This window comes from Molothrus ater, chromosome 10 (assembly GCF_012460135.2).
Source record: "Molothrus ater isolate BHLD 08-10-18 breed brown headed cowbird chromosome 10, BPBGC_Mater_1.1, whole genome shotgun sequence".
Taxonomy (NCBI): domain Eukaryota; kingdom Metazoa; phylum Chordata; class Aves; order Passeriformes; family Icteridae; genus Molothrus; species Molothrus ater.
The window spans coordinates 16,845,332-16,869,756 of NC_050487.2; the positions used below are offsets into that span (position 1 = coordinate 16,845,332).

Consider the following 24,425-nt stretch of genomic DNA (forward strand, 5'->3'; position numbering starts at 1 on the left):
CTTACAATAGATAAGATATTCCAGGCATTTTAGTCACAAGCATTATTTAAATGTGGTTGTAAATTCAAATTTGCCTGCCAGCACGCACAGTTCACACAGGCAAAAACAAGTGTAGCTACAGACTAAAGATGCAATTAGAAGATGAGATTGCTACATGTGATTTCTGAAAAATTGGCCTTGAGCGTTCAAATTTTTTTTCCAGTAAATGGAAAAAATAAGCATTTCACCAAGTAAGCACTAATGACATAGTGCTTAAAAACTCATGTTACAATGACATAATTTTTAAAATCACAACATTACAGTTTTCGTATTCAAAAATAAACTAAATATGAAATTTCAATTCTTTATATTTACATTTTAAAATGTAACCTAATTGAAAGCTTCACATACCTTGATTTATTTTCTACTTTTTTAGTCAGTTTCAGAATCCTGGCTATTATTACTAGTTCTCAATAAGTTTACAGGACACGTTAAAAATCTGTCCTCTGATAATGAAGGGATTCACACTGAGTTTGAAGCACAGACAGGGGGAAAGCTCTGTGTGCCAGCAACCAAAGGATTCTATCTTGCATTGCAAAGCCAAAGTGTCTTCACTAAAAAGAAGTTCAAGTCTGAACAAGAAACTGCTGTGCCCTCCAACGCAGGCATAAACGTGGTATTTTGCAAAGCTGGCAGCAGGAGCAAAGTGATGTGACTCAGTGATAGACCTCCATTTGCAGCTTCTGTGGGTACACACAAGTGCCTGTGTTGTACAGAGAAGGCAACACGGAAAGGCAACATCTTTTATCACCTTATCTATGCATATAATGGGCAACATGGTGGGATTTAGGCTGAGGTGGGTTCCATGGCTTTGCTGAGACCAGTGCCATTGCCCATCATGAGGCTGAAATCAGCAAAACATAAAATCGGAAAAATTTGTTTCTTCAAACCAAAATACCAGTTTCAAATCTTAAAAATTACTGGAAAAAAAGAAGGAAGATAGGTTCTGTGTGCAGACAACTGAAGCCTGAAAAAATTACATATATTTCATGAATAGACTAAATGCAGCCATGTTCACCTCTTCTCTGTTTAGTTCAGATTCCATTGTTCAATTTTAGGTGTTTCATATTGGTATTGTATTAGTATTTTGATAGCAGTAAATGAATGGAGTTCTTTCAGAACATGGGTCAGCTTTAACTGGAATCAAATCAGCAGTGGCAGAAGCAGGACAAAGCCAAATGAACCAGCCAGCAATTCATCCTGCCAGATGTTACCATTAACTTTCCCTTTCCAGTGTTTTTAAACTTCCCCAACTGTCTGAAGCCAGATTCATGAATAGTTACTTCCACCAGTACCTGATGTTATTGAATGAGCTGTACTGGAAAGGAAATCAGGATCTTGTGTTCACATGGACCTGTTCCAGTCTGCTGCATCCTCTTCTGGATAGACCATCAGCAATATTTGCTGGGTTTGTATTTTTGGCAGAAAACTCAGCTTACCTTAAAGGTGGTAAGCTGAAAAAAGGACAGTCCAAAGACATGAATGCAGAGCAAAACCAGCAAGTTTTAATGAGAGTTATCAGGAAGCCAAAGTTAAGATTTTTAGTGGACTTAATAGCACTGTGTGAAGCAAGTCTCAGGAAGATTAGCTTGCAATGCTTAAAATGCTTGCAAAAGAAAAGCTATGCAGGTAATGCAACAATCAAACAAGCATGGTCCTGAAACACTTGAGCAAGCAAAGGTTTAATTTCAGCTCTGGGACATCAATATTTCAATATGAAGAATAAACTGTAACGCGTTTGCCAAGAGGGAACGTCACATCGGAATTGGGATCTCTGAAGCACAGGAGCTGTTCATACACTGGGCACAGAAAAGCACTCAAGTGCCTTGAGCGAGGCTTCAAATAAATAACATTTAGAAGTGGAAATTGCACAATACATTGCTATGCTTTTTAAATCTTTGCCCACAGTTGTCTTCAGGAACTTGCAAAATTCCCAAGGTGGAATGAGCCTAAAACATGGGAGCATTAAGGCTGCAATTCAGGTGGCACAAAGAGTGGGAAAAAATTATGTAATTGATGTTAATATCCAAAAAAAAAAAAAAGAGAAAAGCAACAGAAATGAGACTGGCACCCCTGGTCCTCATTGTTGCAGGACCTTTTGTCACAGAGAGTTTGCCTAAGAGAAGAATAACTTGGTTTTCTCTGGGTAGATTACTGGGAACTGCAGGATACCTCTGTGTAAGAAATAGCTGTATGAGTTTTTCATAACGCTGGAAAATGCAAAGTCCCTGGGATCATCTTCATAATTTCTGCATAACAAGCTTGAGGATGCAAACAAAATCCCTCCAAAGGTTAAGAAAATCAACAGGAAAAGACAGTAAAAAGATGTTAGAGGATATATTTTGAAGCCTGACATAAAAAACTGATTTCTGTTTTCACAAAAAGAGGCTGAAACCAATATTTTTACATTAGGAGCTTTTTTGTAGGGCAACAGTGCAGTGTTACTGCTGCTAGTGAGTAAGGGAGGATGTACAGGCCTATGGGGGTAAAACTAGAAGTTCAAAGTCCACAAATACCATCTTTTCAGAAATGTTTGAGAGAAACACCAGCAAAAATATGGCAAAAAACTGTAAAATGCAATGTTGATGTTATGAACTGAAGCAGTTTATCATCTTAATCTCTATGAATGGTTTCCTTACAGCACAACTGGTGACTGCCAAGAAAAGGAAAACCCAATGACAGGACAGTGATGACAGAACACCTTGAAGTCAGCCTAAATAAACAAACTTCATGAGAGAACTCCTACAAAATCTGACAGAACTACAGAACCTAAGCACCCAGAAGTATGTGTCATAACATAGTTTGTCACAAAAAATACATCAAATTCCAAATCCAGGGGAGCTGTAATCAAAGAGCAAATGGCTGAGAAAATACTGAAATCTAATGCTGAACATAGGTCAGGAACTGGTCAAGGCAAAGTTAAAGCAAGACCAGTAGCTGGCTGCCCGTGTTTTTCACCCCAAGGATATCTAAATGAAGCATCATGTAGTCATTCCACAGTCTTAAAATTTCACACAATAGCCTCATTCTCATCTGAAAGTATCAGTTCTGGGGATTCACTCAATGTAGTTACCATGAGGCAGAACCAAGGGAAGACTGAAATAGAAGCAGCCACATGGCCATTATGGAGGGTCAGGATGGCTCATAACCCAGAGGAGGTAACACATCCTCTGGCCAAGACTGTGACTGGCAGCTCAGCCTTCAATTACACCATCATTCCTCACAGGCTTTTTCTCAGGCAGAGCTCTTTTCTGTGACAATTTAGATTTGAGAGGTTGATTTAGCAACCTAAATAAGCATCCAAAAATACTTTGGAGAAAGATTTAGGGGGCATTTCTGTATTTGATTTTCTATTGCTTGAGTAGGACAGAAACCCCAAGCAGCAGCCCAGAAGATCAATAACCCTCCATCACACACTTCTCAATCCCCAGCACGTGGCAGGGGCAGCAGCCCTTTGAAGTATTACACTAATTGCATTAAGCTGCTAACAGAGAGCATCTGTTTTATTAAAGTGGCAGAGTGACAATTAGCCCTGCATGAAGTGCAGGGGCCAGAAGTCTGATTCATGCCTTTCTTCCCTGTCCAGGGAAGCTTTTTCTCCTCACTTCCAACGAAAGCTGAATGGTGGGGACTTGCACTGCAGTAGTGCTACTATGAAGGGAACAAGGGGATTTACAGTTACACACTGTGTGTGGCAAGAAATTCCCTTCCAAATTGAACTTAAAGCTGGGACTGTGCCCTGATAGGCCCCATTAATCTGCCCCGTCTCAACATCTGCCTCTCTGCTGGTTCTTTGTTGCTTTTCTGCCAGTTCCCTGAGGGAGGGAGTGACACATGTAACCAGTGCCCCTCCACATTTATCTGAGTCTGCTATGGAAGAAAGCACTGGGACAATGCTGCTCACAGCTCTACCATCCAGGGCCTGCCTGCAGGAAATAACTTCCAGCACCTATGGCAACTCTGCTCGTGTGACTTTCAGGAAAGATGGCAAGCACACTCAGCAGCTTTCAGCATTTGGCAATTACTTATGGATCAAAGGGCAAGCTGGGTGGCAGTGACTGCATATTAATTTGTTATACAGTACCTAGGGATTAGCAGTTGGTACTGGCAAGGCCAATGCAGGCCTTTAGACACAAGTTTCCCAACTGATTGCACATGAAATTACTCCAGTACCTAGACACATCCCCAAAATTAAGCAACAAAAAGATATGAAAAAATTACCTAATTTTTATTGATCGTTCCAATTATGATATTATTACTTGTGCAATACAGTAGCAATGTCCAGAAAGGTCTTTTTCTCCAAAAAATATTTCATGAATGTTGTGATAAAAGAGATTGAGAAATACCACCTGAGGTCAAAACTGTTATTCCTCCTGTAGATATTATGCTGCACAAAATTTTATTCCTTGCACTAATATTCCTGAGAGAAACCTCTGAGTTTCTCACATAAACCAGGAAAGCCATCTTCTACCACAGAAAACAATCTGTATCCTCCTAAACATCCATCACTTTTACATATTGTCCCTGTCAGCTTCTCTGCATCCTCTGGTTATGGGTGACAGCTGGAGTGAGGATTTATGGAAGAGAGTGGGGATGTCAAACACACATGGGACAGCACAGGGTCACAGTTCTGGACCTGGAGACAGAGAATAAAACAAGTGCCCTCAGAGGCTGCAGAACTTCTTGTACAATTGTCAAGAAAGACATTGAGGTGTTGGACTGTGTCCAGAGAAGGGAAATGGAGCTGGTGACCTGTCTGTAGCACAAGTCTGAGGAGGAGGAGCAGCTGAGGGAGCTGGGATTATTCAGCCTGGAGAAAAGGAGGGACAGGGGGGACCTTATCCCTCTCTACAACTCCCTGAAAGGTGGGTGTAGCCAGGTGGGGATTGGCCTCTTCTCCCAAGGAACAAGTGGCAGGACAGGAGCAAATGGCCTCAGGTTATGCCAGGGATGTTTTAAATTGGACATTAGGAAAAATTTCTGCACTCAAAGATTGCCAAGTCCTGGCACAGGCTGCTCAGGGAAGTGGTGGAGTCATCATGCCTGGAGGTAGTTAAAAGATGTGTAGATTTGGCACTTGGCACATGGTTTACTGGTGGACTTGGCAGTGCTCTGGTTATGGTTGGACTCAATAGTCTATGAGGTCTGGTCTTTTCCAACCTAAACAAATCCATAATTCTATAATTAGACAAAAGTAGGGAGACATTTTGTACTGATCAGATTCTTGGAGTACAGGGCTTTCTTTGATCAGAGGATGGCATTCAAGGAGAATCACTTTGGTCAGCTCTGTGTAAAGCATCCTGTCAAACACATCATAAATATAAAAGACAATTTTAGTCCTAATTGACTCCCCTACTGCAGAAGCTCAACCTGGATAAAGACCAACAAAGAGCTAAACTGATGGAGAATAGCCATAATTATTTTGTTCAATATTTCCTGGGTTTTGTTTTGTCTTTTTTTTTTTTTTTTTTTGGGCAGGGGGGGAATGTTGGTATGGGGTTATTTGTTTGTTTTAATTATCTCAAAGTTTTCTTTTGGCAGTACTTAACAGAAAGGAAAGGAGAGAGGCAGAGCAAATGAAATCAATATTCTCCCTCTAAGCCTCGTGGATGTGATTCCCACATTTCAAACTGTATAATTACTTTGTTTTTCCAATGTCTGGGCCTGGTGAAATGCCACTATCTCACCTGGAAAAAATGAAAGTTAGTGCAAGACACACAGAAATTTGGGCGCTTCCCTGGTGTACTGCGTTCCCTTTTGTGGGAGAGATTGTGAGTACAGAGAAAATTAGGAACTTTTTATCTTGATCAGAAAGCAGAAGAGCACAGTCATGGTGAATAATATCCATGTAATCCAAAAACCACACAGACACTATGCTCTCCCAAAAGGTCCAAGAAATCTTCTAAGGCCACTGTATTGTAGCATTTCAATCTCACGCTCAACCAGTCCCATGCTGTCGGCAGATGAAGGCACGATGGGCTCCAGCATGCCCCGGGAGCCCGGGTGTGTGGAAGGGCAGCTCCTCTCTCAGCTCACAGCCTCTGCTGCCCTCTGCCTGGCGCCTGGAGCTGCTGAAACACCCACACGGGATCACTTTGTGCTGAGCAATTCCTGCTTGATCCACCTGAATTAGCCAGCACGCTCCCTGACAGCTCCTGGTGTTCTGCATGAGGACAGACAGCTTCCCTGAGCTGCAGCATCGCCCCCAACTCACAGGGCAGGACTCGATCCCCAAACCGGGGAGATCCCCAAATTGGGGACATCCCCAAACCAGGGACATCCCCAAAGCAGGGAGTTCCCCAAACTGGGGACATCCCCAAACAGAGAGATCCCCAAACAAGAGACATCACCAAACAGGAGAGATCCCTAAACAGGGAAGATCCCCAGACAGGAGAGATCCCCAGACAGGAGAGATCCCCAAACAAGAGACATCACCAAACAGGAGAGATCCCCAAACAGGAAAGATCCCCAGACAGGAGAGATCCCCAGACAGGAGAGATCCCTAACCAGGGAGCTCCCACAGAGCAGTACCCACTTCTGCCAGGACAGGCCAATGCCACAATGATGTCAGAGTGGCAAGCCTGAAATCCCATGTCCCTCAGCCTGCAGGTCCCACAATGGCCAGCATTTCTCTAGGATTTGGTTGCTGCCTGTGAGTGCTGAAACTACTGAAACTCTCAGTATTAGGGGTGGGTGGTGACATCTGTCCCTTCCCAAAGCTACCCACAAGCAGGCTAAAGGAAGCTGAGAAACCAGAGTCACCCATCATTTGTAGTTGTCAGTCCAACCTGAACTTACAAGGCAGAGCCAATGCTCATGTGTCTGCAGCACTGATATAAGAACACTTTTTAAAAGTGCTAAAAAAAGTTACTTAAAAAAGAATATAATATAAAACACTCCAATTGGTTTTTTTTTCATTTTCTCTGTAATGCTCCTTAAAACACAGCTTTGTAGAATAGCATCATCTCATCAGCTGACCACAGAACATACTAATATTACTAGCTCATCTCTAGTCTCATCTGCTGTATCTCATAAACTGTTTCGGGAAAGGGCTGCAATTTTGTTATTGTTATTCCTTTAACATTAGAATCTCACACTGCAGTACAGCAAATAAATAGTTCCTGGAGTGTTTGGCTAAAAATAGCACAGGCTGTGATTTCTTTGCAGATATTAGGAGGAGCTCATAAACTTTTCACTAAGCAAAAGATATCCCAAACTCAGCTGAAATATTACTTCAAATAAACACAGCTCATTGGCATTTTTAGTCTAATTATTTAAATATATTAATACAGTTTAAAATAGCCTGTCTCAGAAATTCCTAATGAAAACTTCCTATTTTTTCCACTAAATTTTTTATTCAAGAATATCCAAAGAAAATACTTTGGTTTAGGACAGCAAACTTGAGTTTGAATTCTATGGCTTTTAGAGGAATTTGAGTCACTGCAAAACTAAAGTGTATCCTTCTGCTGCAGCTTGCTGCTCTGTGGAAACCATAATGATCAAGAAAAAAAATCCCAGAGAAATTTCCCAGGGAAATTTTAACTCCAGGAAGAGAGGAAGGAGGGAATGATGAGAGATGCTGGAGTACAGTCACTCTCACCTCTTCAGACACTAAAACTACTAAGGAGAACTATCCATGTTATGGCACCTTCACACTTTCACAAAGGCAATAAGTCCAAATAAAACTGTCCTACATTTAAGTTTCTTTGAATTTAGACAAGTTTGGGAATACCTCTTTCTTACCTTGCTGCAGACATCAGTTTGCACCTGGTGGCATCAAGAAATTAGGCCTTACCCAGGTCTGGTGTTTTTAGTGACTATCAAGGTCCTCAAGTAAAAATTGAATGGTACTAGATGTAGGACAGAATCCCATTCAGTGCATCCTTCCAGTTTGACATGGTGCTAGTCATATGCATTTCCTGACTTTTCCATCAAGTTTTATCAAACTTCAGATAGCCCACATTTCCACAAAGTTTGTGGGATTGTGTCAAAGCCACATTAAAGATCATTAAATGACATTAACAGCTTCTCTCTTGAAAACAGACCTCTAGCAATGTCATCAAACAGAACTAAGTAACTTTGACATTATTTGGTGAGTACTGACTCTGCTTTCCTTCCAGTGCTTACAATCTGATTATTTGTAGGATATTCTGAGAAGTGCAATCAGGCTGGCTGATTTATAGCACTGCAACTTCTCTTACCTTCTGAAGACAAGGAAATGTTTGACATTTTCCCATCCTCCACAGGTTTTCATAGATAATTGCTAATAGCTCTGAGGTTGATACTGTTCCTCTAAGTGCCCTGGGATGAATCAGCTCAGCCAATTTGAAAATATCATGTTTATCTAGCTATTTTCTAACTTCTCCTTCCTAGCCTTGACAGAAATCTTCCCAGTGGTGTTGAATGCATTGGCCATTTTCATTGACAATAAAAGCCAAAAAAGCCATCAATTTTCCATCTGCCAGAGAGCCTTCTTGATATACTGCTGTTCTGAGAAACCACCATTTTCCTTTTTCTTCATTATACTACTAGAAATACAAAATTTTTTCTTTACCTCTTTTTTTTGCTTTGTGTATAAACTTTAAGTGAAAAGGGTGTCAGAGAGCATCACAGATTCACAAGGCTCTGAGCCTCTCCAAGAGCTACATGAACCCAAAATCTTCAGCTTTGCCTCTGAACATTTTCTGTATTTTCCTTTTTAGCCAAATCTTCCCCTGTATGCTTGAGCAGGTGCAAGCACCACTACAAAAATGGAGCCTGAGGAAGACATGAGAAACAACATAGAAGCAGTGAAGAATATAAGAGAGAGCACTGAAGGATGTGTGTGTGAGGAGGTGTCTCCAAGACACCCCTTAAAGCTCAGCAGCCTGATTGGAGGTGACATCACACAGCCAAAGCTGAGAGGGTTGGCACTTCATAAGTGGGAGCTGGGCTTTTCTCAAATCTGCTCTCAGCTTCATTGGCCTTCTGTGGCAGCATCAGCCAGGCTTTGAAAAGGCTTTCAAAAGCTCAAAAAGACCAGGCTTTATTTGAAGATGAGCTAAAGTGACTCACTTCTAAAAAAGATCAGTCAGGAACAGAAATGCAAAGGCTCTGCAAAGCCCAGCTCTCCCATCTTGGTGCTGTGAGCCTCCCTCTGACATCCTGCTGCTTCCATGGCTCACATGCTGGGCTCTCATCCCTTGGACATTTCTGCACAATGGAATAGAAACCACCCATGAGCAGTTCCTGTCACAGACAGGCACCAATAACCTGTCCAATATGAGGTGCAGGGTGCTCTGCTTGTCTTCTCTCACACACCTGCACAAGTGGTTCCTCCCCCTTGTTCTGGGTTGTGCCATTCCCTTGGGTTCAGGCAACTCAACCTGCTCCAGCTGCATTAGGGCTCTCCTGGCCACGATTCCTTCCCAGGCTCCTTTATGAGCTTCCCTTTTGGAAGGATATCTGGGGAAGCACGTGGCCATCAGGGGTGACAGCATCACAAAGCAGAGATGTTAATGCTTGTAATGCTACTGATGTTTCCAACATAATTTCTAAGCAGCAATGACAGCTCCAACATCCCCAAATCACAGTGATTTCAGCTTTTCCTTATCTCCCCATGCACACATGCAAATCCACACCGACTTTGACATCAGTTTCTACCAGGGCACAGTTTTCTGTCACGCAAAATGTCAGGATGTGATCTTCCATATTTCTCTAGTGCTATCCTGCCATTTAATTTAATAACAGCTAAATATCAAGTGGTTACTATTTTGATGCTGTGTTCCATCAGCCATTGAATTAGAAATAATGAGACAAATCTAAAACTGTGATTCATGGTGAACTGCCCAAACCAATCTCAATCACACAGCGGATGACATGGAGTGATAACTGATTTAACAGATGATCATCTGTTCAGCTGTCCTGTCCTCTCTCACAGAAACAGGAACATTAATGAAGGACAAGTTCACTTATGCTTTACAAGACTTTCCCAAACAATATAAATACTTAACTAGGAACCATTTTTTTCTTTTCCACTAATTATAGTCTTTTTAATTGCATTTGACTAGTATTTGTGTATATGGCAACCCTTTGTGGCTTCAGGAAGCTGAGCTGCTGAGGGGTTTAAAAAGTATCTTTGGCATTTTCCATGAACATTTTTCAGTTTACCATCATGTCAAACCAAAGGAGGTTCCTTACCCAAACTGTCCCTTGGGAAGTTCCTTGCACCTGGTTTAGCAGCTGCCTATTGCTGATCCTAAAAGGAGTCAGGCATGGGAGTAAATAGTTGCCCTTCTGGAAAAGACTTTCTAAAAACTGACTTGTCAGACTTTTAAAATGCTGAAAGTGTGTGCCCCAAAAGAAATCTTCTCTCTGTATCTTCCCTCTTCACCAGGTTTCAGTTGCACCTTTTCACTGCTGGACTCATGTATTCTCTGCCAGGTTTAAAGATGCCTTACACATATTCTGCTGCATCAAATCTAGAAATTCTCAGTAAGCTGTAAGTCATCTATAAATAAAATCAGTTGTTAATTTTTCCTTCATATCTTTTATTAGTGACCATCAACAAAAAGTTGACTGAAATGTTGCTATTGACGATAGTGACATCAAGAGGCAGAATTTTCCAGGTATGTTTTTCCAGTTTGCTTTTGGAAACAGTATAATGAATTAATTCATTATCAGAAAAAATGAATTAATTTTTGAAGTCTGGCAGTCAATTTTGTCATTTGCTCTCAGATTTATACTTGCCAAGCCAGACAGCAACTGCAAGATGCCTTTATGGCTGAGAATGATGGGGTCCTACAGATCAAAACAATTTTTACCACAAAAAAAGATCATGAGCAGGTAACAGGTTCTAAATAAAATTACCTACTGTATACAAGAGATGTCTTTTAAACTAGAAATTCAAATCCAGTACAAAAAGCATTATATGGTCTCAAGAGACATGTTCAGAAAAATCAGAAAGATATTTCATAGATGGTTCTGTGACACAGTGCACATGTCCAGCCTAGCGTGGGATGGCACAGAGCCTGTAGGGGTGGGGCTGCAGAGTGCCCCCCATGACGGGCTCCGTGCTGACCCGGGTCACTCCCTCGGGGAGGCGGAAGGTGAACGCCCGCAGCAGGCTGGCAAAGAAAATGAACAGCTCGGTCCTGGCCAAGTGCTCCCCCAAACACACCCGGTGCCCTGCAGAGGCAAGAGAGGACAGTGAGCGAACAAACCTGACCCCAACAGCAACTGTTTTCATCCTCACACAGTGCAAAGGTATTTTTGCCAAGCCCAGAATTTCTGTTGGACCTAGAGCAAGCAAGGACACAAAGCTTCATGTATTTCTTCCTTCAAAGAATTTTATCTTCAGCTTCAAAGAATTTTATCCATGTAACCCTTCTGCTCCCTTCAATTACCTCAAAAGCTTCATCTTCATTTGACTGACAACTTTAAAGGAATTAATTCACCATGTAAATGAAGAATAAGGACCTGCTTTTCCTGGGAGATGTCATGTTCTAGTGTTGAATGCATAAAGAATCAAGAGGACTGCTTGAAAGTGCTTTCCATACATATGTCTGTTACAAAATGAGTGCCCGAAATCAATAGCCACAATCATTAGCAGAGAATGTTCTTCCAAAAATAGGGCAAGTTAGATATCTGTGTTTGTCAGGACACCTCTGATTTTCCATGTTATTATTTGTTCAGTAGAACACGTTACTGAAAATAATCATGTTGATTTAAGCACTTTTGTTTTCCAAAGAAAGGTTTAGAATAGACAAGCAGTAGGTTTTTCATAGACATCTTCATTCCACAGCCCCAATCCAAACTGATGATGTTTGTGCTGTAGCCCACTTACCTATGGAGAATGGTAAAAAGGCTTCTTGGGCCACAAAGTTTCCATCCTTATCCAAGAAGTGACCAGGGTTGAACTGTCGAGGTGTTTCCCACTGCTCGGGGTCATACAAAGATGAAGCAATATTTGGAAGAACTATGGTGCCCTGAAAGGAGGAAAACGTTCATTCTGTTCCTTGTTGACATTCAGACCGTGACCCAAAGCCATCCAGCCCCCCTTCTGTTGAGGAGAATGCCCTGACACAAACAGATTTTAATCCACACCATGCTCTAATGATGCAGGAAAAGTCTGTAGCCACTGAGAAGCTGTGTCTGTACCTTTCTGAGGGGAAAGCCAAGCAAGGTTGTGTCCCTCACACACACCCTGGGCATGCCCACTGAAATGATGTTGCTGAAGCGTTGGATCTCGTGAATCACAGCGTTTGTGTAGGGCAGCTCTCTCCGATCCTCATAGCAGATTACCTTGGAGGGACCCAGAACAGCATCCAGCTCCTTCTGCACCTTCTCTGTGGAAAATATTCCGTTTCAGGCAGAACAACATATCAAGTATTTTCAGTGATTTCATTTTCAAAGACATTTTCAACATAGAACTATGAGAACAACATCACAATTAATTTAGAAAAGTAAGTTCTTCTGAAGAAAAATAAAGCAGCAGGATGTTCCAACAGCTTAAACATATGAGAACTCTGCTTCGGGTCTGAAGTTATTTGATCATAGATTAAAAAAAGACATTTGCTGCTCAAAAATTTAAAACTAAATGTTGCCTTACTACCAAAAATCCAAGAGATAACAGATTTATCTTTGGGTTTTCTTTTGCCTAGGTGCCTCAAACACCTGCAGCCTGTTAGAACATTAGGCTCACAGCTCTCTTAAATTTATGCCAGGTGAGTCTGAGCCTTAAAAGCCTAATTCCTGTTAAAAGGACATTGTTCTTACACAGGGCATCTGTTAAGTGAAGCAATGCCAACTAGAACAAGGTCCAAGTACTATTTTAAAAAAGTGGATCTATTGTTTGGCATCTGCCTTTTAATCAAGAACAGCATGTTTTAAATGACTTATTGCATGGGAGTCTTGGGGGCATTAACGAAAATAAAACCTTTGATATATAAACTTCAAGAGAGGCAGTATACACCTAATAAAAATACCTTAGATTTTTAATAAATGATCCTGTCTTTTTTCAGGCTTTTTGGAGCAACAGTGAGATGCAGGGAAGTCCATTCTGCATTGATCAGTCTGTGCCCATTCACATCAAGTGTGCCCTGTGACTGCCAGCAGTCCTTCATTAAACTGACAACAGAGATTTAAGCACCTTACAGAATTTAAAATGTATATTCAAAAATATTTTTAAGTTAACTTTCTTCTATGAAGAACTATCTTGCAGAAGAACTTGAGAATCCAGGTAGTTTGAAGTAATCAGTCACTGCATCATATAAACACACATTTCTATTCCTGATTCAGGAAAGAGGCAAAAGGCCAAAGTTCTCCTTATGGTACAGAGTGGAACACTGTCACTGGATGTCAACACAGGAAAAGTATGAATGGGTTCAAAAAGAAGGCACCAATTAATTAAATGAGGACAGACATACTGGTGTCAGCTCATTCTGAGAGTCCTGATGCAATGTATTTCTCAAGAAGCTCAGGAAGAATCACTCTGCACATGCTCTTCTTTCCCAAATATGTGCAATATTTAGCTAAATAAAATTATACAGGTGAGTCAGTGCTTTCATAACCTTAATTAGAGTAAGCGATAACAAAACATGTGATAACATGAGATTAAGCAGAATTTCTAGTCTGACAGCTACAAATTGACCAAGTTTTTCTTATCTTCATCTCTTTCATCCATTTAAAATCCTGTTCTCCTCTGGGTAGTTGCACATATTCTGCAACCTAACTGTGAGATTTCTGTTATCCAACATAAGACATGTTTCTTCCTTTGGTTTTCATTCAATGCTCTATTAAAGGGATTGGTAGTTATTTTAGAACTAGACTTAAAAGCAAATTTCTTAAATACACATAGAGGTAACAGAGAAGCCATCTGTTTCCTCTCCTGACTAGAATAATTTCTGTTACAATAAACTCAAATACATCACAGAGTTAATTTAATCCCTGGATCTGCTAATGCTGCCTAGGGCAGACGTACAAGTACAAAATGGTACATGTGCCACTAGACACATATCAGTGTCTAGGAATAATCTCTGATCCATGAGAATGTTAGGGAAATTATATTTTCTATTGCATGGGAGATATCTGTGATGGGCTTATCTATTCACCTTGGATGTCTGGATTTGCCACCATATAGAGAAGACCCCAGTTCAAAGTGGTGCTTGATGTCTCTGATCCACCCAAGAAAAGGTCGTTTATAGAATAAACCATGTTGTCTTCATTGTATGTTGACCTGGGTTCATCTTTGGACTGCAAATGACAAGAAAAGTTAGAGGCTTATACATGAAAGTTAGAAAAAACAGAATTGGATTAAATGTGATTTCATAACTGGTTCCAAGCTGCAGTGTCTTCTCCTTATAGGACAATATAGAAAGACTGCTAAGGAACATTAGACACCAGAGATGGCTATCAACACAAAAACTAACCTTTCACAAACAGAAAAGCCTTGTTTGTTCCACTCTTAATCACGAAGTGAAATCATGTTCTTTTGTTCTTTAAAAAAACAACCAAACGATTATTGGCTTCATGTCACAGTTCATCACTCAGTTGTTCTACCAAGCAATACAGTGGCCAGACAGTAAACACTGGGCTGAGTAAAGTTCTTAACCTGTGGCATTCAGCTTTCTTCACCCAAGGGCACAATGACTCATGTACAGCTGCTCTGGGGTTTTACAGTTTTCAATTAGGAGTGTGAGGATGTGTATGTATACACTGAAGTTATAAATAAACATGGTTATGGTTTGGGGGAATTCATTGTCTATATTTACAGAGGTTTTGCTCAAGGGTGTTGAACATTTCTCTTGCCAGTGGAGCAATTGAAAAGAAGGAGAGATGCTTCTCCCTGCTGTAATACCATCTAATCTTTTTTTATTGCCCCTGTTCACCTATTACAGACAGTTCAATTTTTTTAATAAACAAACTTGGATGATTTCCACCCAGCAGAGTCCCAGAAGAGCTCACTGAAACAATTTCTGGTACACTGATGTTCAAGTCTCATAAATTCCTAGAACAGCAATGAAAAGCTTTAGAAATAGTCAAATGCTTTGGAAGGCCAGGTGTGTTACTGTGCTGATATTAAAAAAATAAAACAAGAGGATTCAAGGAGTTAGAAGCCATTTAGGCTGACATCCACACTATACATAAGAATATAGCAGCTGATGTGGGAATTGATCAATAAATAATTATCAGGGGAGGTAGGTGAGTGCTGCAGCCCAACAGGTTGTGGCTGCCTCTGTTGCTGCTACCAGCACATGAGAGTGGTGAAAGGGACACTGGCTGTCCCTGCAGGACAGCACTGCCACCAGCAACAACAGTCACTGCCCACTTCCCAGGGCCTTTGGCTCTCTGGGCCACTCTTGCCTTGCCACTTCCTCCTCTTTCTCCTTTTTCTTCCTGTCACCAAGCAGAACAGGAAGACAAAACTATCCTGACACAGTGGAGGAGAGGAGAAAGGAAAAGTGGTTTAAGTGGAGGTAGGAGTCACAGAGGGGAAGGGCCACTGAGAGTCCAGGGATCAGGGCTGCAATCCAGTACCCAAGAGATTCATAAAAATGACCCTGGTATGGTCTGGAAAAGGGAGAGATCTTGTCACCTCCTACAGCCCTACAGAATCCCACCGACCTCTACTACGCCTGACAAATATGCCCTTATTTGTCCCAGTTCCTTTGTCTGGTTGACACTTCACTGACCCTGGTGCCACTTGACTAACACTGCTGACTCCTAGGTTATTTCTCCATAAAATGGAGAAATCCAGCTGTCCTCTTGCAAATTCTCTTGGCAAACCTTTACTGGTGAAATATTATAACCAGAGCATCCCACTCTGTCTTCCAAAGGCCTTCCCAGCTCTTTTGTTGTTCATTTAGTAATTCACGACTTTCCTGGAGACCTTCAATCATTTACAACTTGTGCCAATGAAAAAAAATGCAGTGTATTAACCTGCCCTTTAATGAAAGGATTGCAAGGTGCTGTAGCATATCAATGATCAGAAAGGATTTAGGAAGATCACATTTGGAGTCACATTACCATACCTAGAAGGGCAAGAGATTGTGATGATTCAGACTGGTTGTGAGGATTCGATGGTCCATGTTGACCTACTCCCCCATGACTGTATCATTGGGCAGAAAAAAACTTACTTTTTCAATGTGATCCAGGTAGAAGTCAATGAAATCCTGCAGCTCCTCTGGTGCCCCACGCTCTGTGTGCATTCGGATCTCTCTCCGTGTAAAGTTGCTCAGGACATCATAACAAGCCAAGGCCTTCTTGTGAGGCCCAGGGAGGCGGCTCATCAGCCAGGGGAAGATTTCATAGAGCTGTGGGAGTGACACACAAGAGGTCCTGCAAGGTCTCTATCGTAAGAAAATGCACTAGGGAGGCCTGCTACAAAGAGAGGTAACGTTCATGTTAGCTTAGGATTAGGGTCTCATCAGCAAAATATCCTGACAAAGACTCTGCTTGGTCTTTCAAGCTGTGAAAAGTAAACTGTGTAATTTCCAGTTTTGATGGTAAGATTCAGAGTTCCACAGGGTTTCAGCTCAATCACAAGCCAAATTAGAATTACTGTAACTAGAATGAATGGTATTCACCTATGCAGTTATTCGTATCTTCAATTGCTGTGAACTGCATTCAGGCATTTTAAAAGTGAGCTCCTGCCCTCCAGTGGAGAATACCGGGAAGGGAGAAGCAGAAGTTGGAAACTCCTCACCAGGTTGCTTGCCAAAGCAAGGACTGGCTCCCGGTGGCTGCTTTACAGGCTGGGTAACCCCCAAAGTACTCTCTACAAATTGACTTCTCCAGGTTCCTCCATGAAATTTCAAATATCTGAAACCCAGAAAACCTAAGGAACAGCTACCTGACAATTTTGAGAACTCTCCTCTAGAAAGAGAGACAAGGTTAGGTGGCACAACTAGATTATTTTTTCCTTCTGTTTTACCATTTGGGAAAATCTGGCCTAAGAAATAGCTGATTTCGACCTATTCTGATAGCTAGAAAGTTAATTCTGGTTTCCAGCCTACATTTATGCCTGGGTAATCTGTCTATTCTTGTATCTCCAAGATACAGCGTTCTCTTAATAGGTCTTTTTCTGCTCAAAATATAATTCCATTGTTTATTTAACAGCAGAATTTTTATCCTTTCTCAGCCTTCATTTTGCTGAGCTCTTCTTGTACTGTTTTAATCACACTACAGAAAGCACACGATTAGGTGTTCACTGGAGTGTGGTTGATTTAGATAGACTGTACTTGTATCTTCTTGGGAAATCAGTTCTTATTGTCAGACATCCAATTATCCATTAATGATTGCCTCATCACAAAAAAAAGGTACTTGTCTAGTCCTTGGTAAATTCACTTAGAAACTTCATATCCTTTTTGGTTAGCTCCATCTCTGGTAGTTTTTTATTTGCAAAATGTGTTCAGAAGCCTTAGACCCAACTGTGGTCTGACTAATCACATAAAGTTGCCAAGATTACAGGCATTCCTACTCTCAAATGTCTGCCCTCTCCCCCACTATGGCACTCTAACTGTAAGTGGAATTTAGCTGTCTGTTCAAGACAGGAACTGCATCCATCCACCTTCCTGGGCTCCTGCCAAAACTCCTCCTCCATTTATGGAGGGGCCCAATCCACACTGTCCCCCTGTCAGTATGAGATCCACATAAGAAACGGGGATGTGGATGCAGCAATATCCACTTTTTTGCATAACATTGTGTACTCATCACATCTGGGAGGTATGGAGATGGTGGCCATCCCTCTGGAATGGTTTGAACTCCTGTTCTTATTTCCCCAACAGTATCTTAATCACTGGACTAAATCAAATCAAAGCCAGGATGGGAAGCAGAGAAGAAAAGGAGGTATGTTCTCTGTCCTAAAAGCAGGTGTCACCTGGCATCACTACACTCAACTTACAGGACCAAAGCTAAACTAAGCAAGAGGGAACTTGAGCATAACTCAGTGAGAAGAATGTTCCATGGGATATAGGGAGACATCTGTATTCCACGAATTGTTAATGTATTCTATATTAAAAAGGTACTCGTAAGATGTATGGGACAACTTCAGCAGGGGAACCAGAACCAGAACTCCCAGGAAATTTTTAGTTACTTTTGTGCAAAGTAAGCTTGTAGTGTCAGATGGATCATTGACTCCCAGATTGTTTGATTGCCAAGCTTGCAGTTATATTTGCTGTCTTAGCATTTCCTGCCTTCTGCTGCCTGTGCCTGGAGCTGCTCCTCACTCAGGGTGAAGGTGTAGAAGTTCTCTGGGAAGTCTTCAAGTCTGTGTCTTCCAGGAGAAATGGAGATAAGTAGCCACAGGCAAAACACTTTGGTATTTGACTCATTCCTCTCCCTATTAACTGTATAAAAAATAGTGTCTTAACTCGGCACATGAGTCAGACTCTCAGACCTGACATTTAATATTTAGGAATCATGGTGTCCAACACAGGAACCTGTGGTGTGCAGGGGTTGAGAAATTGAGTGCCAAACATGACCCAGGAGCAGTCCATGAACCTGTGCCCGATTACAAAGATTTAGGGGCAAACTATCACAGTAACCCAGCACAGGAGAATGAACACAAATGCCCGAGGCTGGCGTGTGGAGCTTCACCATCCCACTGTGAGAGAGTTCACTGCCCAGTAAAACTGCATGGGGCCTCACTCACCCATTCTAAAACTTTGCCTGATAGCTCTCAAATCTGCATTTCTCACTCTCTGTCTTGCTCAGAAAAATACAACAGATCATTCACTTACATGATGAATAAAGCTGCCCCCAAACTTGAAGAGATGTTCTGTAGCTTTGATCAGATCATGAAAGGCCTCATCCTCTCTGGAGAAACGATGTCCAAACACGACAGCACAAATTACATTTGAGACAGAATGGACAAGAGGGAAAGCAGGATTCACAGGTTTCCCTGCAACCATAATAATAAATAATAAATGTCACTGTTAATATCTCCTGCTTTAGTGAAAGGTGAGAATCCTCTGAGTTCTCCACAGAACTCTCAAGAACGCATTGCATTTCACAGAGAAGCAGCAATATTTTTTCAAAACTGTAGTATCAAACTGATTCCTCACAACCATGTTGCAATCCCGTAAGCCCAGAGCAAATTTAGAGGTAAAGGAAAAAAAATTCTATGCAAATTTGCTGTCTGGCAAAATCAAAGTATGTCTCAAGCATGGGAATGACTGAGAACACTGTGGACAAAGGGAACCTGGGGGTAGAAGGGCACGAAGAGAGGCAGCTTTATTCAGCAAGGGCACAGAGGCATGCAAGGCTACTGTGCTTTGCCTGACCTTGCTGGAGACATACAACCTCCAGTAAGATAAAATGTTGTAAACTCTTTTCAACCAATTGTGTCAACAGTATAATAACTAATTTTGAAGCAGTTATTTGAAACCTAATCCTAAGAAAACTATTTTGTGATTATGGAATATACGGCCATAAAAAACTCTATTTGTGTATGTATTGATGCAATTGCCCAGCACCCAAGGCACAATTCTGGTTAGTAACTTACTGTTCTGGGGTTTTTTCCTTGTACACATGGTTACATCTCAATCTCTCCTAGCTGTTAAACCATGGGATTGGGCTCAATCTAATTATTTTTAATTTATACAATACTAGCCACAGCATGTCCTGATTTATTGTGCCCTTGCATAATGATCAGTATTGGGAAATCCTACTCACATGATCCAACTGGGTTGATCAGGGTAGAATCTTGTAATGAAGACAAGATTCTAGTCAGTGCTTTACAGAGTGTGTGCAAATGGCATTACAGGACTTAATTCATCAGCATTGATTTTGTCTCTCTATGCATCAGCACCATAAAAGAGCCAAAAATGTGCCCTTGAGGCAAAGACCAACGTCATCCTGGGCTGCATTAGGAAATTAAGTGGTGGCAGGCCAAGGGAGGTGATCCTTCCCCTCTGATCAGCACTGGCAAGACCCAGCTGAAGTTCTGGGTCCAGCTCTGGACTCCCCAGTATGAGGGACATCAGTATATTAGAAAAAGTTGAGCAAAGGGCCACAAGGACAATTAAGGAATTGAAGCATCTGGCATGAGAGAGGCTGAGAGAGATGGACTATTTAGTCTGGAGAAGGGAAGACATAGGGAGATATCTAAATATGTATAAACACATGGTGGAGGGATATAGAGAACATAGAACCAAACTTTTCTTAGTGGTATCAAGTGGGGCAACAGGAAAAAATGTAAATACATTAAATTCTACATAAACACAAGAAATGTTTTTACTATAGCTCTCACTGAACAGTGAAACTGGTTACACAGAGAGGTGGTGAAGTCTTATTGCTGCAGATAGTTACAACTCAGCCATAAGAAACCTGCTCAGATTGACCCTTCTATGAGTAGGGGTTAGGTTAGGCCATCTTCAGAGATCCCTTTCCACTTGGAGTGCTCCATAATGTAAATAATCAATGAGCTCCAGTTTTTCTTCTCAATTTTAGTAGTTTTATAAATAATTTTGAGCAAGAATAGTCTCCTTGAAAACACAAGATGGACTGGTGGCTTTGCATTTTCAGTCCATTCCATTCCACGCAGACAGTGTCAGACCCTGCACATTCCCTTGTGGAACAAAAGCTGCCCTCAGTTTCAGGACAGGACAGAGAAGTTCATACACTAAAGACATCAGAATAATGGCAAAAATGTATTGATATTTATTGCAGAAATACCTTTCATACTTGCAAAGAAGTCTACCAGGTAGTGAGCTTCTTCTTGCACTCGGTACTCCAGACCTCTCTTCCCCAGACCAAGGTTGCGTAAAGTCCTCAGAGCAAACCTCCTCTGCTGCTTCCAGGTGTGACCAGTTGCCAACATAATTCCTGCATCATTAAAGGAAGAGCTCCTTATCATGCCAATATTAATCATAGACAAAGACTACATCAAAGGATTTACTAAGCCAGAGAACATAATTAAACTGTTGCCTTGCCTGTGAACACAAAGGCACCAAGGAACAGCTGTGACCTGTAATCATGTTGGTAAGGCTCAAATGGGCAAACTCAGCTGGGTGTAAGATGATTTGCAGGATTAAGTTTGATCCCAGACAATCAAATATCTCAGGATATATCAGCTGCTTCTCTAGGTGCTCTTTGCAGTGCTTGTCTCACACTTTCTGCTATGCCTGAAGCTCACCTGAATCAGGGTGATGATTCTCATGAAGGGAAAATGGGAAAGAGTCAGAAGACAGTCCACAGTCAGAGAGAAAAGATCCTGTCTGTAGGGCAGGAAAGTTTAGTATTTAGGCTTTGTAATAGACTTTGGAAATTTCTAGTGTGGTTGGTGGTATGAAACCTACAGCAAGGCTGAAACAGAAGCACACTGAATTTCTAGGTGCAACTGTGCCAGCAGGAAAATATTCCCAAAAGGAAGGGAATGGGAAGAAGATCCCACTGTCAAACTCACTCTTCATGGAAAAATGTCGTAGTGGGAGGCAGCTTGTCCAGGACAAGGAATTGGGTTGTGTCCTGCTTTTCCTCCATTTCTCTGCAACACAACTTACCATTGCCTCATCTCATCACCTCTGAATCTGCCCTAGTGAGCATTCCATAGAAGACATTATGAATCCTTTTCCTCTTGCTAGTATTTTCCTCCTGCGACTCTCAAAAAGCTGTTTCCTCTCTGTACCTTGCAGTTCACCCAGCAGTCATTCCTCACAGACAAACCCTACCTCTGTGCTACCTCTGAAGGTGGTCACAAGCTACAAAAGATACTGCAATCTGTGAAATGCACTATTTATGCCTGGAAATTCTCACCTTTTCCTTTGGCCATTGCTCTGAAGAAAGGTGACACCAGCCTGCCAGAAACATCTTCGGGGTGTGTGGTCATACCATCCTTCACTGCTTGAAATCCATTCAGTATAACCACTGGGGCCCATCCAAACCATAAAGTGAAGATGTTGCCATGAATTTTTGCCAGCTAGAGATGGGAAAGAAGCCAGGAAAGCACAGATGAAATCCCACACACTGCAAACAGAGGATGAACCTGTTCTTGCACTGATTACAGGACCAGCCCTAAGGTGGAGTGATGTTTTCCATCTTTCCCACCAGACTACAATTATCAATGAGAAAGAATGAATGACTTTTCCCACATTCACTGTTGGAAACACCTGTGTATTTCCACTTTTGAGAGCCACATGCCTATGTCAAGAAGCATTAAGTACCTTTTGTTACTGTATATAAACCAAGGCTCAGTTCACAATCATTCATGGCATAAAGGGTATTTTTTATTTATTAATTTATTTCAAGAGGATTTCTATCATCTGTAAAAGTAAAGTAGCACAAAAGAACACAGAACTGTCAGAGGAGTAATTAGCTTAGAGACTGGACATTCTTCTTTCCTCCATCAGTTTTTGATCCTGTCAATACAAACAAGCTGATACACACAGAGTGCAGGGAAGAATATATTTACTGCTTGAGCTAGAGAGTGCCAGTGCTCAGAAAGCTACAAATCCATGCTGTGAAAGTAATTTTTTTAAAGTATTTTTTCCCTAATTCCAAATCTGATACATAATCCCTAAAGATATTTAATCCTAAATTTTATCAATTTTGACATGAATTCGTATAATTTAGTGGCAAGGGGTGATAGAAAGATATCAAGTTTCACATGAAAATCAGTGTTTAAAAGGGGTAGGTTTAAACACCAGAATGACCTTCACACATTCAGAAACTCCAATACCAGGTTTCTTAGCTTGGTAAACTACTTTACACTGCAATATCTTTTTCTTATTTTGCACACCAAACCAGCAGTTCTGAACCAAATAAAGTGTGATATCACAGTGGCCAGTCAACAGTTACAGTACCAGCAATGAGGTTTTGGGAGAGAATGTTTTCACATAGCAAGCAACACGAGAAAGGAGAAATCACAAAGACTTTTAGACAATTAGGAGTATCTGAAAATAAGTACCTGCATGAGAAGATCACGATTAAACTGAAAGTTCAGCTGTATCAGTGTCCCAAGGACTGGGAGAGGGACTGGTCCAGGAGGAAACCGTCTCCGCACTCGCTGCAACTTTAAAAACTGCGTAATTAGAAGAAATACAGCCACTGCCACAAGAGCTTCACTTATGCTCAACATTTTAGAGTCTGCCTTTACCAGCTTGCTTTTATTCAAAATTGTCTTTTGAAGCTGTTAAGGTTGGTTGCTAAACCAGTTTTTTCATAAGAGCTTGAATTCACATAATAAATATTCCCCGCCTCCAACCCTACCTCTTTATTATCAACCACTCCTTTTTGTTCCACTCATTACATTCTCGTGCTTCAGCATATTAATAGGTGCACACCTTTCTTCTTCTTCTTCTCATCCAGATTATACTTATTCAGTATGGATCACAGGATTTGTAGGAATGGTATCTTAAAAGACTAGGGCCAAGATTTTCCAGGCAATGGAGATGCACGTAAATTCCCTATCTAGTTTTTCTGAGCCAATTTTGACCGTTATGTGCTCCTACAAATACTCCTGGAATGCTTTTAGAAAAGTAATAGCCATACATACAAATTAAGCAGGCAAATGTAAGTGGATATTAAATCTTGGAGTTTTTAAATTGGTTTGTATATATTCCATGTACATGTTATATCTAGTAATGGCAAGGCTGATAGACGTTAAAAGCCCACATTTATCTTAAGATACATATACAACTATCTAATGCTTAATAGAAAAAGCAAAATTTGTTACACTCTTGAATGCAATTGAAGACATAACTGGATTAATGTATGATCTCACTTTTTTCCCTAACATGTTAGCACTAGGAAAACTCACAGAGGGTTTTGCCTGCTTCTGCATTTCCCCATTCAGTCTTGACATAAGGTGGGTACCCTTTATGATTTGAGAAATCATCAGAAAGTATGTGAGAAAAATAATGCATATTCATGGAGAAAGTACCTCTAGTGTTAAATATACAGATTTAAAAGAGAAAAAAAAAAAAAAACATGGGAAAAACCAAGTAGGGATCTTGAGCTACTGCCAGAACGAAGGGCCTCAGCAAGAACTAGTCATGACATGAGTGTGGATCCTTGGTAACTTGCAAACAGAGTCTGTAGCCAAGGCTCTTTGCCAAGCCTCAGCACTGGCAGGAACCACAAAAACAGCACCAGGGGAGTTCACTGGCTGAAATCAGGCCATGGAAACCTCACAAGAGGGGTTCTGGGGACCACATGACCATGACCATTGCAGTCCCCTCTTATGGATCCAGACTGAAATGCTTCCCTCTCAAAATTGCCCATCCCTTGAGAGCAAAGCACTTGTAAAAGAAACATGTTTTCACTAATCTTCTGAGAAAACTGCCAAGACTTGTGCACCAGCTCTCTTCTTGCAAGCTGACTTTGGGACAAAAACTATTTCCAGATTTTGTGGCTCTGGAGCACAGAAGACCCTTATCCAGAAAGAACAGCCTGGAGTCTGCCAGCAC

At 41.2% G+C, this 24,425-nt stretch overlaps 1 protein-coding gene across 1 annotated transcript; it reads right to left on the reverse strand.

Moving 5' to 3' along the window:
• Positions 1–11,026: 11,026 nt before the first annotated feature.
• Positions 11,027–23,107, reverse strand: LOC118690161 (cytochrome P450 2J4-like). The gene is made up of 9 exons (XM_036388889.1): positions 22,925–23,107; positions 21,775–21,937; positions 20,695–20,844; positions 18,759–18,919; positions 16,155–16,331; positions 14,130–14,271; positions 12,178–12,365; positions 11,864–12,005; positions 11,027–11,205 (listed from the first exon to the last, which is right to left on the reverse strand). Exons 1-9 carry the CDS (start codon positions 23,093–23,095, stop codon positions 11,027–11,029), a joined length of 1,473 nt encoding a protein of 490 aa, XP_036244782.1. The 5' UTR covers positions 23,096–23,107.
• Between the last annotated feature and the right edge of the window lie 1,318 nt (positions 23,108–24,425).